Source organism: Chiroxiphia lanceolata, chromosome 4 (genome assembly GCF_009829145.1).
Source record: "Chiroxiphia lanceolata isolate bChiLan1 chromosome 4, bChiLan1.pri, whole genome shotgun sequence".
Classification (NCBI taxonomy): domain Eukaryota; kingdom Metazoa; phylum Chordata; class Aves; order Passeriformes; family Pipridae; genus Chiroxiphia; species Chiroxiphia lanceolata.
The window spans coordinates 28,668,287-28,686,630 of record NC_045640.1 but is presented as its reverse complement, the minus strand read 5'-3'; the positions used below and the strand labels follow the sequence as shown (position 1 = coordinate 28,686,630).

Genomic DNA, 18,344 nt, shown 5'->3' with positions numbered 1-18,344 from the left:
CACAGGGAGAGATTTCAGTACCCCCACCCTTTACCCCACATAGCAGGAAAAATGAATACATCAGTCCTCATGTTTCACACAGCTGCTGAACTTCAGGAAGAGCAGGTGCACAGCTGAGCAGGATGTAAGGTCACAAGCACTGCCATGACTCTTTCCCAACCCCCTGGGGTGGCAGGAAGTGTTGTGTGACCATGAAGTGTTACAAGATAAAGGCAAGACACAAAGGAGAGACAACCTACTCTAACCCTCACCTAAGACAAGGGCCAAGGATGCTGCACCCCATTTGAATGAGGAGGGGTTTTCCTTTGTGAGGAAGTGGTGAAGGAGGGGAAGAGGTTAGATGGAGCGTTCATTTCCCAGCATGTTTTAAGAACAGTGACCACCCGATGGACAGAAAGTTGATAACTGGTCTATTCACAGGGCTTTCCCACAGCCAGCCTTGCCTGGCTCCCACCAGCAAACCATGCAGGAAGTGTAGCCAGTGCAGGAAGTGCAGCTGTCAAGTTTAACTCTGATTTCAGGTTGAAATCTTACAAATCTTCTCAAATTTACATTCAGTTACATCCACTGTGTAAAATTTATTACTGTGGCAGCACAGAACCATAGGACAAATCTGGTTTGATTCATAAGGAAGTGAGTTCAGCATAGGTTTAAAAAACCCTGCAGCCAGAGGCGTTTCCTGAGTGTGTGCAGACCAGTAGGCATCAAACCCTTCAGCACACCTGGTGTCGAGGCCAAAAAGGATTTCATCTTGTGTGGGGAACCCAGTGCCCATCTCAGAGCACATGTTCTGCTCTAGGCAGCAGTCACTGGAGCATCACACCTGCTGTGATTTGGGAGAAAACATGACTTCCTATAGATGTCACTTGCTACCCAGGTCATTTGCTGCCAGCACTACCCCACTATGCCCTCTGGAAGGGCTCAAAGACCTGCTTGTCATTGCTGCCTGATGGCTTTGCAGAGAACTCAATTAACCAAAAACCTCTTAAAGGAAAAAACTCTGAGCAAGACTGATTCTTTATAACCATTTTTCAATAAGTGTATATAGACCCCTCACATATCCTTAAATTATATATCATTTATTGAAATATAGAGATCTTAATTTACAAGAGTTTTTCAAAGACAAAATATCAACAGGGGCATTTTTGAAATACATTTTGTGCCTACCATCACTCAGGCCAGTTTACCTTCTTCAAACATTTCACAACAGCCATCATTTTGGAAACACTTCCTTTTTTATTATTCTAAAATATAACTTTTGGACATTCAAAGTGCAACAGTTAACGTGCCTGTGGAATATATCACAGTAAAAAAAATATAAACAAAGGCAGTGATATAGCTGTCATAAATGTTTTGGCAGTATTCTAGAAGTCTATATAAAAATACTTATATACATATTGATGTATAACATCACCATATCTCACGTCCTTCATCATGTAATAGGACCATTTTGTACAAGTTTCAGACCACGCCATAAAGGAATTGGTTGGCCATTCCAAATGAAAAGCTGCATTTCATAGGCTAACACTGATTGTCGTTATACAATTACTGTAGAAGAAGTTTTGGGAATACCTCTCCAGCGGCTTCTCAAAAATTAAGCCATAAAAAAAAAAGTCTATAATACTCATAATATTGTAAAATCAAACAATTCATCCTCTCACACTTCTTTCTCTCTAGTAAATTCCCTCTCTTCCTCTGCTTCTCATTCCAGTTTCCAGGCCAGCTCGTCTGATTCCAAGCCTACAGTGAGCTGGCTTTGACTAGACCCCTGCCACAGATGCAGTTCATCTTCACAATACCCATGACAAGATGGAGAACTAACATTACCATGGACCAGAAAGTGAGCCAGCTCTGGTTCACATCCACCATCTGAGTCTAGCCTGGGATGCGCTGTGAGATACAGAATGAAACCAGTGGGGAAAAGGCAAGACTGCATGAAAATGTCCTTAGATTCCAGTAACTGATATAATAAAATGTGCTAGGGCTGATTTTCAAACCCCAAAGAACACTAGGCCATGTGCAAAAATGCAGGTGAAATTGCTTGCCTAATTTGAATGTGCAGATATAATGACTACACATGCAAATTAAGGCACATGTGGTCTCAGTTGGTCATTCAGATACCTGGGATGTCCATAGACAATTTGTGTTTCCTCAATTTGTAGTTCATAACTGGAGGGAGACCTTACATCATCTCACCAGTCCTGGCTATATCAAGAGTCTTATGTTTCACAGTTGTCCCCATACAGAGCTCAGTGACATGTTTGCCTAAAGCATGGCTCCCAGGAGGACACTTGGTCTTGATCTGTTGAATACAAGAAATAGAGAATGCACCATCATTCACAGTTCTTTCTGATTGTCAGTTTCCATCAGGATTGAAAATGGGGGGCTCGCTTCAGGTCCTGTTTTCACATCTGCTGTAGTTTGTACATGGCCTCAGCCTGGCGACAGTTTGAAACCCATACTCAGAATTATTTGCCCGTGTGGCATTCCACCCTGTAACATTGGCAATATTACATTTGCTTTCATTTAACCCACAACTGTCCACAACAAGTGAAACCAAGGGACCTTGTGGAGCTTTTCACAGGGCCATTTGAAGTTAAACTGTAGTTTAACATGCAGCGTGCTCTGTCAGTCGCTGCTGGTCCGTCTTTCACACTTCCTAGGAAAATACTGCAAGACAGGAATGAGTTTACACCACATTTGCATTGCTTATGTCATGACAGAGGCTGGGCACGTCCTAGGAGGTGCTCCTCACACTGAATTAAGGCGAAGTTTGAAAGGATGGGGCCTTTTGCAGTGAGGTACCTTTTTTCACATGTAAGTCTTCCAAGGCATCATAACTCAATAACACATTGTACAGTGATAGCAGTAATCATAATACTTTGTTCATATAAGTGGTGTCAAAAAACAACAACTGCAGGCTGAGAACAGGCTTGTTTTCATACACATTCCTCCAAAATATACTCCTGGAAGTAATTACCTTTTGTAGTTACAGTCTGCTTTCTGTTCCTGTTTAAACCTGAAAACTAAGAAAAGAATATTTGCTGCAGAATTATTTCTGCTTATTTAACTTGAGTTCCAGGCTGGGAGAGATATCTTAGTTCAAATATCAAATAAATTCTTCACAGTTAACCCCAGGATAAGATTTCTTTTGAGTACCCATGAAACATTAATAATGGGATATTGCTGGTGGTTTATCATAATCTTCTATTCTCCAGAATCTTGAAAAGCTGATATAATGTTTTTTCAATTTAAATTTTTAGAACTTCAATCAGATGATAATAAAATACTTCTAGTACATGTGATTAGAAAAGCTACTCAGCTTATGAAAGAAAACAAAATCTTAACTTTTTTCTCCATGTTATAGTAGTTTTAGCTAACCAGAACAATTACCATACTGTATAGATTAAAAAAAAAAAATTGTCTCATAAAAATTTTTAGGTGATAATTTTCTCCCCTGCACTTCAAAAAGCTTTTTGAAACTGTGCTTTTACTGAAGGACAATGAATAGTAAAATATACATTTAGTGTTACTGAAAACAGTAGTAGTATTATCTTGAAAACAGCTACCTTCTAGAGTTAATAAAGACTTACTAGGTTTCTAACACCTATTATAGACTGACTTTTAATTATTATTATTATTATCATTATTATTATTATGATTGTTATTCCCCTTTACTTGCATTAACGGTTAAAAGTAACATGTTTTGTAGTACCAGTCAGTCCCTCATGGTTTTAGACCTTTTTGGCCCAAAAGTGGTTTTCGCATGTTCTTTAATTCACATGGTAGTTCAACAGCAGCTGACATTGAAATTGAGAGAGGAAGTACACAGAATTCATGAGTGATCTCTTCTAAAATCCATGACATATGTTCAATGTGCACCCCAAAAGATCCTTGAGTAGACAGTTATTTACATAATTACACTGGTGAAATATTGCTGCAGTGGAAATTTGATCCATCAAAGTCATATGAATGCCCTTGAAACACAAAACTGGTCTGTTTGTGGCCTTTCCCTTCGTCCCCCTACCAGTTCGAATGGCAAACAAAACTGAGATGCCACTGAAGTACTGCAAGAAGCAACACTAAAAAAATCCGTCTTCAGCATGTCCCTTTCATTCATACTCAGGCTGATTCCTCTGCTCATTACTGGGAGTTCCTCTGTACAAATCCACCTCCTCTTTACATCCTTAATGTTTCAATAAAGTGGTTTTCTCTGTGGAGCAGAAGTCTGTAGATGACAAGGCAAGCTTCCCCCTATGCACAGCTGGAAGACGTCCATGGGGTTACAGGAAACTGTCCTCCACCAGGTCCGAGGAGTCAATTCCAATGTCATCCATCATGTCAATGTCCTCAATGGTCTCATCCTCTCTCTTGATGAAGGTAGAGCTACTGGAACCGGTTTCAATGGCACTTTCTTCAGATGTCTGTGAACTGCAAGAGACAAATATCTCAGAGATAAGATATGTAGCAAATGTGGCAGAACTGAACACTACCTCCCAGATGCTTTCTGACCCATGGTGCAATCTTAAGTGACTACGACCACCAGTTTCTTAGGTCATGACATATCTTGTATATCATTAGTGAAACACCTTGGAATTCAAAGGAGCAGTTGTTCATATGTTCCTCCAAACACTTTCAGGGAGAGACTTGTTAGAGAAACAATTTTATGATAGTGCTGTGACAATAGGTCACTTAGGTAAATCTAGGGAGATCAGGTGAAAATAAGATAGCAATAACAGAGAGATGTAATAGATCCTAATCTGGATAGTTCTTCTTAGAGACTTTATTATTCCCCCTCTTGAATATTGCACAAAAATATATTAAAAAAAAAAGCTTCTAGGTTGGTAATTCTATAAACTATGAATTAAGTGCTGAATTAAACCTTGGCCATTCACAGTTAGGATCACACAGTGTTGTGTTGTAGTGGAATTGGTCATGCAAACTGACAAGAGAGAAGTAAAAAGTCCTAGATACCCTGCTGTCATAGAAAACTATACTATAGAAGATATTCAAAACTTCTCCAAAAATTTTGAACTGGTCTCATGCAGAACAAATCACTCCTTTGAGAGCTCATATGAAGCTCCAAGATGCTGAGCTGCGGAGGCAAGATGTGTTGCAAAATATACCCACAGAGCGACTAGACAGCCACTGTGGCTTGGCCAAGCTAGTAAGGGAGTCCCAGAGACACACAGGAGCACCCTACTAGCAGTCCCCTTCCCCTGGCAATCATGTTGCCAGAGGAAAATTACATTTTTCCCATTGAAAACACTGTGACCAGTCATACTACCATATTTACATGGGACTCCCCCAAAAGGTGTTTTCAACAGAGCTAAGAAAACAATTTGCAGAGTAGGATGCTGAAGAATGTTAATGGAGATTGCCAAACATGACCCCAAATGGTGACTATGGGCTATAGGATCTGTAAACCGCACCTACCTGTGTCTGTTTCTTTTGCCAAGCTCATCTTCAGAAACGGGGTCAATGTCAGGCAGGGGGATGATGTATCCACTGTCAGCACTCAGCCTCTGCTCATCAAAACCACTCTCCCTGTCCTTTAGCTTGTCTTCATTCTTGTAGGTGACACCAATGTAAGCATTGTCACAGTCCCCTCTCATGCGTGTGACAGCTGGGTGATCACTTTTCAGGAAGTCCAAGTGAATCTTCTCATAGCTCTGAAAATATTCATTTCAAACCCCTCATTAGTAGCTATTCACTGAGGCTGCCTTTCTTCAGATGGGCACCTGTGATTTGTTAGCCCAGCAAATATTCTGCCCTATGAGCCATTGACACTGGATGGAGAAGCCCAGCATCTTCAATTACTTTGAAGGGAGAAGTGACACATAAGTTTCGGATGATGTGAGAGCAAATGTGGTAGCACAAAGCAGACTAGTAAATGTGAAAGAAGGGTAGGGAGGGGGAGAAGGGAGTGAAGGTAGGTGGGAAAATGAAACACTGAATGATGGGGCAGGAAGAGCGTGCCCAGAGCTATCAGAAGTATGGGGGAAAACTTGATGGTGTAAGGGTACAAAAACAGAGACAGGGAGCTTATACACATGGGCCAAGTAGTCCCTTTTTTAGAATTATTTTACTGCCTAGAAAATCCCATGAAAATATATAAAACTAATTCTCCAGTAGAAAAATTGAGTTGGTAGGATTTCATTAAGAATGGAGAGTTCTGCTTCCCAGTCAGTACTGCAGAACTGCTTCTCTCAGTAAGCTCGAATGAAGAAACCAAACATGCAGTGTCCTCATCCTAATCACGTAATTCAGGTAGGTTAGGATGTGCCAGTTCGGTGCTAATGGCTCTTGTCACTGGAACAACACTTATAATTCCCTCTGGAACAGTATAGAGAAAACACAGAGAAAATTACAGAGAACAAACCTTTTTGTACTCTCCAGGCAACAAGTTCTCCACAATTTCACTCAAATGGTAGAAAGAAGGTCTTTTCTCTGGTTCACTGTTCCAGCACTTCACCATGATCTCATACCTGCAGATTAGATGGAAACCAATTTATCCAACTGGTAAAGGAACATGAGTAACCAAACAGAAACTAAAGCCAAATCTGGAGGCTGGCCAGGTGCGGAAAAGCCAAGTGCACACATACACTTCATTGGTAGCATGGTCAGGTTTGGCCATTCGGTATCCGCTCTTGATCTTATTGTAGAAAGTAGAATCGACCATCATGCCAGGATATGGTGTGCCACCTACAGATAAAAGAGAATTAAAAGTACTACTCTGTACTTGACTATCCATGCAAAGTTTCCAAATACTGTCTTGCTGTTCATGTCAAAAAGTGCTAACGCCATAAATTGACATGGCATTGAAATGCTTCTTTCTCAGTCAGTGTTTCACTTCAGAACTACTGTCTTGATGACATTAAGTCCCAAGGTGAAACATTGGCTGGGAAAGATTGAAGTAGGTACTACTTAGAAAAAAATACCTTTGAAGTGTTTATAGAATGTATTGGCTACTGAGATCAGATGATCCCTGTCATCAGCCATCATTTGTCATATCTGAGGCCATGACTCTGCCTTGCCACTGAATTTCTGTGAGATCTTAGCCAGTACACTTGCTCTGTTTGGTATGACTGCCTTTGGCACCTGTACGACAGCTGAGAGTGACGTGGCCTGAGTTACACACCCCATCCTGGTTTTGAGGGTGAAGCCTCAGTGTGAGTAAGTCCCCTCTATACCCAAGTGGTCCCACCTGGGCAGCTGGCTTTAGAACAACAGCTAACATGTCAGGTGCATGGATTGTTCAAAAGTTTGGACTTGGCCCCTGAGCTGACACAGTTAACTGATAATTTGGGGCTGCAGCACACAGGAATCATTGCACTCATGCTCAGTTGATGCTGAAGTGAAAAAAGGGTCGTTCAAGCAGAAGTCAGCATGGTAGCAAGATGTCAAAATTGACCTTGTTAACAAACACTGCTGAGGATATATTTTACTTTCCAAGAAAGAAAACTTTCTCAGACAGAGGAGCCATGCTATAGTATTACCCCAGAAACCTCAGCCCTTTCAAAAGAAGGATTTTCACCTAAAACTGGGCTTCAGAACCTTCTTTACAGGGCAGTGAAGTATAGGTGTGCTTCAATTCCTGAGCAATGGCACTCACGTGCCTCACAGGTATTCCAGAGAATGGATATTAACGGGATCCTATGATGCCCAGAGATTACAGTCATCGATATCATAAAAAGTGGTGCAACTGTTGTTTTCTGAGAAGCAGTTATGCGACAACTTATTCTAGAAAATAACATTAGGCTTGAGGTTGCCACGAGGCAGCAGTAGTAACCATACAGGCACAATTAATTCTGCTGACAGTAAATCTGGGCAACGCACACTTGCTGAAGCAGGCCAGTCACCTGTCCATGGGGCTAACTAATGAGGCTGAGGAAAGAGCCAGGCTGTTCCCAGATGGGAACTGCACGTTGTCTGTAACTGCTGTATATTGTCATAACCACTTTACACTGCCATAAACCAACCATGTGAACAGTGCTGACCTGGAAATGAGAAATCAGTGTCCCAGAAGATTGATATTTATTTTCATTCCATAATGAGACTAAGACATGCTCTTGTGAAACATATATAAAGAGACTGTTTCAAACCAGCCACTAAGCTGGGCTGCAGCCCAGGCACCCCACAGCAAGGGAAAAACATGTTGCTTCTCATATTAGTTAGAAAATCAGTCCTGGTACATCACATCAATACTTTTGCACAAAAGATTTTCAATCAGTTTTTCAATTTTCTAGAAAAAGTAAATAAAAAAGGATCTGGAAAAAAAAAAAAAAAAAAAAACAAACCCCAAACAAACAAACAAAAAAAACCAAATAGAACTTTGGGAGAGTATGGACATTTCACTTCACACTGGAATCTGAAACCCCATACAGAAGAACAGCTAACGGTGGATTTCACACGTGCATTTTTACTGTGGAATTTTAAATACTTCATGTAGGACAGTTTGAACTGAAAAATCTTAATCACTAAACATAGGAAAAAATTCACTGTGCATACCAAGAGAAAATATTTCCCACAGCAGAATGCCATAAGACCAGACATCACTTAATGTTGTGTATAGGTTGTCAAAAATGCTTTCAGGTGCCATCCATTTTACTGGGAGGAAAGTCTATAACAAAAAGAAAGAAACCCCAAACCACACAGATTAGTCATTAAAGAAATGCTTACCATTCCAACTGTTATTTGATAGCCAGGAATAACCTTTCTCTATAAGAAAAGTTGTGTTAACCTGACTAGTGTTTATTTTTCATGTCATTTAACACAGAGATACCAGGATTATAAGCAATGCTACTAGCTGCTCCCCACAAAAACTAATTAAGACATAACTGTATTCATTTTATCACTAGCAAATGACCAAGCTGATTAAAGGAATGACACAAAATCCAGCACTGCTGAACTAGATCTGATATGTCATTGTTTGATATGTCACTACTCTTTCCATATCATACTGTCAGTTCCTTAATAATTTATGCAGTCACAAAACTTGCCAGTTTAAAAAAGTACTGTGAAGTACTGAATGTGGCCAAGTACTTTTTGGCTTTAAAATGGAGTTAGAAAATTTACAGGAATTAATGACCTGAAGAAAAATTGTTCTGAGGAGCATTCATCCCAATGGTCAATTAGTGTAAGCAACCCTGAATGGCAAGAACATGAAACAGCATTTAAAACTGACACTTCTCATTTCAGTTAAAGCAGAGCTTTACTGATTAAGTACATACGCTGCCCTTGGAGACATAATTGGAATCATGCATGATGTCTCTAGCCAGCCCAAAGTCACAGATCTTCACAATTTTTCCTTGAGCCAGGAGGACATTACGAGCTGCCAAGTCACGGTGCACACACTGTATGGAGAGAAATAAAGTTGTTCAAGGACATGCTAATTCCATGAGGACCATTTCCCTTACAAAGATCCCTGAGAAGGGGTTGATCTTCTGGGCACAGTCTTAATAAGACCTTCTACTGAACAAGTGCCTGTATTCCTTGAGAATAGGGACAGGGAGGCACTGGCCCACAGAACTAGTGAGGTCTTATGCAGATAGACTGTAGTGGGGAGGAGACCAAAGTGATGCCATCCTTTCCCATTCTACCCATCATGTACTAATGATATGTCTATGCTTCTGACCATGCTGGTCTGTGGCTGTACAGACCCTTCACCCAGACCCTTGATTCTCCACCATCTCTGACACACTGACTCCACCAATGTCACAGGCTGCAGCAGGAAGACTGATTGCTGCTTTGATTTTTCCCACCATGATGATCTCTGTTTCCAGGTAAATGAGAAATCTGTCTACACCTCCAAAAAGAATATTATATTGTGTCAAGTCTTCAAAACATAAATTGAAACCCAGAGAAAAAGACATTTTTACACTTTCTTCCATTTTACTTACTGTTTTACTTACTTACATTTTTAGAAGCCAAGAATTCCATTCCCCGTGCAACTTGGTAGGTGAAGCTCAGCAAATCCAGTAGGCTGAGTCCCTCTGAGCCATCATCCGAAAGAAGGTTTTTGACTTCTGATTCTATTGAAAAGAAGAGAAAAACATGTTTGTGCTGTGGAGTGTGAAAATATCATCCATCTTCCCCTACCTATCATGATTCTGAGCTGATGATTTTAGCAGAGTACCATGACCAAAACAGTCTTTTCGTAATAACTAATCACTTTTAATGTCTTCATCAGTCGCTAGCACATGCTGCATTCTTAAAAACATGGAGTATAAAATAAAGGGTTTGAGTTTTCTCATGTCTGTAATTTTTTCCCTGGGAGCTGTAGGAAAAAGTGAAGTTAAAAAGGCTCACTGTAATGTTACACAGGTTGTTTACTCGGTGTGTAGTACAAAACATGCATTTAGAGGTCTTGCCTTCATTAGGTTTTTGTGCATGCACGTACATTATTATCCATTTACTTTTGCTGAACACTGTTATGTTTCCCAGCAAGTATTCACTGGGACTAATCCAATACCAACAAAAAAGTTCAGGAATTCTATGGCAACAGTTCTTATTTCTTCTATGAAAGATGTCAGAAAAAAACCAGTCAAAATTCAGTGATTCATTTACTCTGACTGTCCTAGAGCACAACATGGGTACATTAGTGTGCCGTGTAAATCTGGGACTGGATATGATTCAGTTTCCGAGGCCTAGAGGCAGAAGTAACAGTGCCTATTTTTAAAGTAAAGCACATTTGGTTTCTGAGAACATGGGTGGGGAACGAGATGAATTCATTATATTCATTACATAATCCAGGAAAGTGTTTAGGAGTGTTCTGTGTTTGTTTAAGTGTCAGTTAATGTGAAATGTAAGTGGAAACAGAGCAATATAAATTACTATTATTATTGACCATTGCTATTGCTCAAAATCTTGCAAACTACAAGACTGACAAAATCACTGCCTCCAGAGAGTGCCTACAGCCCTGTTGCAGAACATTCAGAACAGAAGCAAATACACAACTGGACCTCTTCTGCTCCAGCAACATGCACTCCTATCCCCAGAGCATAATGAAAGAATAAAAGCATAAGCTTTTAGCTTATACCTCATGCTCACACACTTGCTGAACAGAGCTGAGCAGTTTACTGCTATTTAGAAGGCCAAAATAAGATATGTGTTTATGCAATATGCATTTATATTAATGATATATGCAGAAGAGACAGTTCTACATTACCTGACATGGATTTTTTCTTATATGAAGCAGGTCTATCATACACAGATCTCTGAATATCAGAGTATTTAGATCCCTCCTTTCTTTCCAGCATAGGCACATACTGAGTGGTATCAGCTTGTTTCATGTCCATGTATTCTCCAGTGTTTTCAAATGATAATATCACATAACTGAAATTGGAAAAAAATATAGGTGTATCAGCTAGTATTTCCTGCATATCTAATAGTTCTCTTATGGTGTACAATTGTATTGCTGTGAGATATAAGAACTGGCTTCTTGATAGGGAATAGATAAAGATCATGTATTATAACATAACCATGTATCATGTATGTAATACAACCATCACTTATTAGTGCATGTTACTGTGCATCACTGTAGTTAAACACAAGGTTTTTTCAATAGTCAGGTATGTAAACATGTATTGCCTTAATTCCCAAAATCCCACTGAGCTCAAGTATCACTACCTATGGCTTTTAGTTCAAGGTATTCCAAATTATAAATGTCATTTATCCACCCAGACAATTTGCATCAAATCCAGTCTTGCTGAACAAACCCATGTCCAGATGCATAGTCCTGTTTGTACACAGCTACCAAGTCAGTTGATCTATTTGTCTGAGTGATTTTTGGAATGAATATCTCTCCACTTTCTAAATCCTGGCTAATTTTATGGCACTGCATTGTTGCTGAACGAATGATGACAAGCTTCCTCCACCATCATCTGGAAAAAGCTGTGGGGTGTACAGCGACAATAAGGAAGCTATTGAGACTGGCTAAGCCATTGGTAGATAAAGGAGAGTACTTGAGTTTGGAGAACAAGCTCTGCCAGGCTGGTAGAAGGGAAGGAGTTTTAAACAGTGGAAATTCCCCAAGAAGGGAAACAAAGAAACAGGTAGATGCACTTTACTTTTAAACTTGGGTGGGTAGAGACAGGTTTTTTTACAGAGAGAAAAAAAAATGAACACTGGGCTGTGATTTATTAATGAAAGTCTTATTTGGGATGTCAGAATGTTTATGGAGAACCCACGGTGGTCCTTGGACTGCAGGCATCTCTACATGCAGGAAACATGAAACTAGGACACATGTCAGGGAGACTGAACAAAAATTGTTAAAACCTTTCCAGACCTAAGAAACTTGATAAATAAAAGTCTAATGAGAAAAAATAGGAAGAACTTTAAACCAGTGGATGAGAGAAATGGAGTGTTAGTAGCGACATTTCCTTAAGTCACAAGTCGCTTTTTTTCCCTTTTTTTCCACACCTTCTTGTGCTTTCATCAGCTGGGTTCATCCCAAAGATATCCAGATCTTTCTTTGGCTTCTCTGGGTGTCGGTTCAGGAAATTGTCCCTGTTCTTATGCAGGTAGTTCACCAAATCACCATAAAAGCAGTATTCAGTAATGATGTAAATAGGACCTGTTAAAATAAAGCATAATTATGCATTGATGAGTGGGGTCTTTGAAAAACAAACCCAGAAAACTCTACAGAAACAAACAAAAAAGTCTCCAAAAGTAGTAGAAAATGGACTACAAAACATAAAAATTATTGCGAGTTAATAAATTTTATCTACTAAGTTATGACTGCAACTATTACCAAATAACAATCAGGTTTGTGAAACCTGTATTTGTTTATATTTATTGCTAAATCCTTTATGTGAAATCTGTATGCTTCTTAAAGAGTGAATGATGACCCTACAGCAAACCTTTGTCAGCCAAACTTACCTGATTCTGTAAAAACCTTTATTTTGTCAGCCAAACCCACCTGATTTTGTACAAGCTCCAAGCAGATTCACAATATTCAGGTGGGGGCCAAGATGTGTCATTATCTTCAGTTCAGACATGAGTGCCTGTTTTTCACTGGATCTAGCTGTAGCTGTTGAAAAAACACAGAAATAGCCTTTTTCAAATAACAAATGATTTCTCCTTGCTTGCCTCATTGGAGCACTGCTAGCATGGTTTCTCAGAGAAGACTATGTCCTTTACTTGATATGTGTCTTTCTTAAGATTTGGAGAGGAGTCACAAATAATTAACAAAGGACTCACTTGATGCACCTTCAAGAGCTGACCCAGCCTATTTTTCCCTCTCCAGTGGTACAGTGGCACAGAGACACTCCACAAGCTGCTCATTTCAACACAAGCAAGCTTCCCATGGTTCCTCCAGAATCACTGCATCAGATTCTCAGCTTTCATGAACTGGAAAATCTTCAGTGAACTTAAGATTTCTTACACAAGGCTTGCCTGCTTCTCCTTTGTTGTGTAGCTCTCATTTATTCACAAACATTCATGGTTATTTTATCTTTTTCAATATTTGTTGAGTTATTGTGGCTGCTCAGCTAAACCCAAACTTTGGATGTTTTCAGAAGCCTGGGTACTTTCTGTCTTGAAATGCCATAAAGCAGCCTAAAGTATAATTTTAAATTTCAGTCATTCCACCACTTATTTTCTATTTCAGATAAGAAGAATTAATTTATACACAAGGAAGGTTTGAATAACCCTGTGGAATGTGCCCTACCTTGCCCATCCCCTAGCTTGGGAAACGGAACTCCAACAACTTACGTTTCAGCATTTTCACAGCTACTTTCATCACTGGTTGCGAACGACTCAATCCATATGCAGTCCCTTCAACCACTTTTCCAAATGCACCAGAACCAAGGATTCGACCTGAATACAGGGGAGAGCATTATTTATTTCAGAAAGGAACAGCAATTCAGCTCATTTCCTTCTGTCATTCCTCTATGAGTTGATTCTTGTGTGGAAAGAACAGATTCCCACAGCCAGATCACTGGTATTATTGTTATTGATGTTGTTGTTAAGCAGGAAAAGCAGATCTAAAATGCTGTCATTAAGTACAATTCTTAAGAACAAGCAAGCAAATATCAGTAGCACACCTGCACCTGGAAGCTCAACTCATTCAAATTCATCTGTTCCTGTGCCCTGTCATCTTCACTTTATCCTCTCTAATTGTCCTAGACTTAAGTTGACCTCTTTGCCTCAGTCAACACCTGAATACAATACAGCCATGTTCCTAACTTAAAAATCTGAATTGGATCCCTCAGCTGTAGTTTCAGTCCATTATATAATGCTGGATGCATCTAAACAGTAAGACAGACTAAAGCACGTCAACAGCACATTCAGAAACAGACAAGTAGGACCATTTCAGATCTGCAAGAAGCTGAAATGCATGTTGAACACATATGAGGGGAAACTTCCCTGAAATTTAATGTACGATTGTGTTTCATCTGCTGGAATAAATTGTATTGCAAATTTCCAAGTGTTGTAAGGAAACAGCTAATGTTTATACACCCTTTACTCTTCTCACAAATCAATTTAGACAAAAATTTTAGATTATCATATTCTGTCTTCTAATACAGATACAGACTGCAGAAGAATTGTGTACAGGTTGATTGAGATTTTAGAGAAATAAACGTACTGTAAAACACTATATTTCATAGCTTCTACATTGAAGACCAAGTTTGTCAAGGCAACACTTAGTGAACAAACCTGTATATGAGGTACAGATACCAGGATATTATCATATGCCTAACAAACTCTCTTTTTAATTTTATGTTACTTTTTAACTTTCAGCACAGAAAGAATAAGTAGTGACTTCTACTTCAGAGATGTACAGCATTTTGTCTTTGATATTCATTTGCGGTTTGAACTTGTCATCTTCTACACTTCTGAAGAGCGTTATCTGGCACGCAATGCCATGTTTCTGTTATCCTCTAGCTACAGCCCCCACTTTTATTGTATACACACTTTTAAAAGAGAATTTCCAGCCAAAAGATATTTGCATCATTAACAAGCATAAAAAATGGTTTAAGAATGCTTAGCTGAGTTAACACAGACAAACCTCTCCAAGATTATGACAGTGTAGTTTGTCATGCCCACAGAAACTATGTGATTTCAAGATTCCTGTGCTACAAAGGTTATCCTTCCAAATCAGGATGTGAGAAAGCTTCCCACTAAATTTCAGACTAATTCAAAACACCTGAGTCTGAAATCTGGCCCCTGAAACTTTTCAGACTGAAGGTCTGGGAGCCATATGGCAGGATGCAGCCCTTCAGAATGTGATGGTATTTGTTGATGCTCCTTGATCTTCTTGTCTTCACAAGCCAATTCCTCCCCAAACCATATTGTTAGCTGAGCACAAGGCACATATCTCCCTCTTCATCACCTCTTCTGGGCCGGAGTGCACGTGGAGACAGTGAGAGCACTTCCTAAGTGGTAGGGAGTCATCATTGCTATTTCCCCTTTTCAACCCTCTCTGCAGATGTAGCCCAAGCCCCATATCTTTTACATTGGAAATTTGGAACCTGGTGGGAGCTCAAGAACTGGAAGCATCTGTAATGCCATCACATTCTTGATGACTACTTCAGTGAAGCCCAAAATTATAGCATGTGTTTACTTTTCTCAGTATACAGGCACAGCTGTGATCTGCTTTGCCATCACAGAGGGACTGTGCAGACACAGCAGCAGCTGAAGATCCCTCAAACTAGTGGAGGAACAGCAGCTATTTCAGCCTCACTACCAATTCATAGAGCTTATCTGCTGTCACTGCCAAAAGAAGTGCTGCTTTTCTGCTCAGAGGACACAAATTCAAAGGTGAAGTCTGTGAATTTGTTCCAGATGCAGCCATCTCAACTGGATGCCTCTGGCTAAAATTGAACTGGGATGATCAGCCCACCACAAATTAAATCGTTAAGTCTCTTGGCCTATATCAAAAGCCAAACAAGTGCCAAGCTTTACAATCTAAGTCAGTTTCTAGACTCATGAGGAAGTAGGACATCTCTAAGTGCTGTGTGACTTGAATCTTAACTTGCCTTCTGCAAATGGGCATAGGTCTGATTCTGTGTCAGACCAGCATTTCATTTTAACAAAGTCAAGAGGAAAAATGAGTGGCTTGCTGGGAAGTGATGAGAGCAATTCTGCCACCTCTGTACAGCCACCCCAGGTTCCTGAGCAACAGTGCTAGGACCCTCAAAAGGCCCTGCTCTCTGCTGTATCAGCCAGAGGAGGAGGTACAGGTCCTGCTGGAACCTTGACATTCTCAGCAGATCCAGGAGAAGGCAGTGGTGTTCAAGCAGCTCATGGCATTACTGCATTGTTCTTTCTGTTATGCATCTCCTAGGTTTGCGTTGGCTGCTGAAAGCTTCAAGCAGCAGTGCACTACATACACTGTGGAGCAGTGATTGCAAAGGGAAATTTGCAGCGTAACCCAAATTCATCAATCGAAGCTTCATCCAGTCAACATTCAAAGTTGGCATTTAACACAGCACTGCACTCCAGGCACTATTGGCTAGAAAAAACAAACAAATGCCAGCTGGCTTACACAGTTAGGATGGGAAATGCTCATCTGGCTGAGGCAAAATGGGTTTGTAACCTGCTTCAAAGCCTCCCTGAGCTAAAGGTGTAATAGCTTTACTGTCGTCTCCCACTCAGATAAGAGAAAACCCGCACAAAACAAGATTATCAGCCACAGAAACAAAAGAGGGTCCCCCCCATCAGCAAGCATTTAATATGGCAAAACTCTCAGCAGGTATAAATGTGAACTGTGTCAAGAAGAAAGCTTGTGCAATCCAGATTACTAAAAGGATATGTAGCATTGGTTTTTAGAGCACTGACTATCCTGAATATACTTGTAAACAAGAAGGCATTGAAGCAGGCTGGTGCTCATGAGTCAGAGGGAAACAAAGTCACAGTGGTGGTCTTTAACAACTCAGATCTGACAAATCCTATTTAGGCATATAATTAAAGTCTGGGTTGTAATAAAATAATTCCATTAAATATCCACCCTCCTCTAGTCTTCAATTAGCAACACGAATTTAATTAAAGGATATTGTTCCTGAACCAGAAATTTTTGTGCTGCTTCTTTCAAGAATTAACATCAACTGTTTCTCTGTAACGGGGAAGAAGAACTACACCAGGGGAGCACATTTCTTAAAATATATCAAAGAAAAAACATATTTCATCTTCTTCTCCTCTATTTTGTGATGCAATTTGGTGCAGAGATACCTCCAAGGGAGGGAAGCCTTGTATGTTTAAAGTACTATCTGTATAGAACGTTAAAATTTTCTACAATCATTACATTTTCAATTGATATAAAAGACGTGTTGAGCCAGGCTCAAAGAAGTAATTATGACTGAATTCTGCATGAATTCCAATGAGGAATAACAAAGCAAGAAAGAAGAAGGAGAAGGAAGAAGGACAGTAGCCACAAAAATATGCAGTTATTGATATATGCTTGGCATGGATTAATAATTTTAAAAATATTTTTAATAAAACTACATAACTACTTGCAGATTTCCCTTGGCCTCTGCACCTAAGTATATAAATGTCTTGCAAACAAAAAATACTGATGTCTTTCTTCTGGATGTATTAACATGAGTGTTGAAGAGGGCAATTAATGCTGATAGCATCCCCCTAAACTGCGCAGAGGTGGGCACTGCACATTGAGGGAGAGGTGGAATGGAGGCACAGGAGACACTAACACAAGAACTTGAGGGCTGATGCCACTGTAGGAGAAGAAGAGGATGAGGAAGGAGAACTGAGGAGAACAGACAGGCACAGAGACACTCTGGACTTTGTGACCATAACTTCCACTGTAAATCCCAGTAACACAGACCTCAGAGTTGTCCTTAATTGTCTTTATCGCTAGAGAATAATGAGGTTAGTCCCTTAGACAAAACTTACCAAGCACTAACCCATCTCGAGGAAACTCCCATCTGGAGTCATAGGGCAGTTGCATTGGGTCCACATAAATGTATTCGTGGCCATCAGGGCTGATAGATTCAATGACTCTCCATCTAATCTCGTACCTCGGCTTCTGCAGAGCACATTGAATGCAAACCCAACAATTAGTCTTGTGCTTGACTTCAGAGAAGATCAAAACCCAGCAGGGCTCAGCATCCAAACTGAACTGCTTTTCTACATTACCTGTTTCCATATGATGACTAGGACAATCAGTGAAATTATCACAATCACTAACAGCACTAAGACTGCAGCAGCCACCGTTAGCTCTGATCGTAAGGCTGTGGAGTAAAAAGACAGACAATATTTTCCTCCTGAGCCATGAGGAACATGACACACACATAAGACATCCACCTCGCCTGTCATTGCAGTTCCGATGTCCTGCGGAAGTGGTAGGAGCAGTTCCTGAGGCTGGTGACTGTAAAGTCTTTCCA

The 18,344-nt window shown here is 40.1% G+C and overlaps 1 protein-coding gene across 6 annotated transcripts in view; it reads right to left on the bottom strand.

Moving 5' to 3' along the window:
• Positions 1-1,058: 1,058 nt before the first annotated feature.
• The window catches only part of PDGFRA (platelet derived growth factor receptor alpha), a 37,008-nt gene continuing 19,722 nt past the window's right edge, over positions 1,059-18,344 (bottom strand). For all 6 annotated transcript variants that reach the window (XM_032686000.1, XM_032685999.1, XM_032686001.1 and 3 more), the window contains 13 exons: positions 18,097-18,191; positions 17,854-17,986; positions 13,717-13,821; positions 12,923-13,033; positions 12,424-12,577; positions 11,171-11,337; positions 9,919-10,034; positions 9,234-9,356; positions 8,512-8,623; positions 6,606-6,705; positions 6,383-6,488; positions 5,437-5,672; positions 1,059-4,431 (listed from right to left, as the gene is read on the bottom strand). In XM_032686000.1, the coding sequence (XP_032541891.1) occupies positions 4,284-4,431; positions 5,437-5,672; positions 6,383-6,488; positions 6,606-6,705; positions 8,512-8,623; positions 9,234-9,356; positions 9,919-10,034; positions 11,171-11,337; positions 12,424-12,577; positions 12,923-13,033; positions 13,717-13,821; positions 17,854-17,986; positions 18,097-18,191 (1,706 nt within the window). In that variant the 3' untranslated portion in view covers positions 1,059-4,283. The remainder of the gene's footprint in view (positions 4,432-5,436; positions 5,673-6,382; positions 6,489-6,605; positions 6,706-8,511; positions 8,624-9,233; positions 9,357-9,918; positions 10,035-11,170; positions 11,338-12,423; positions 12,578-12,922; positions 13,034-13,716; positions 13,822-17,853; positions 17,987-18,096; positions 18,192-18,344) is intronic.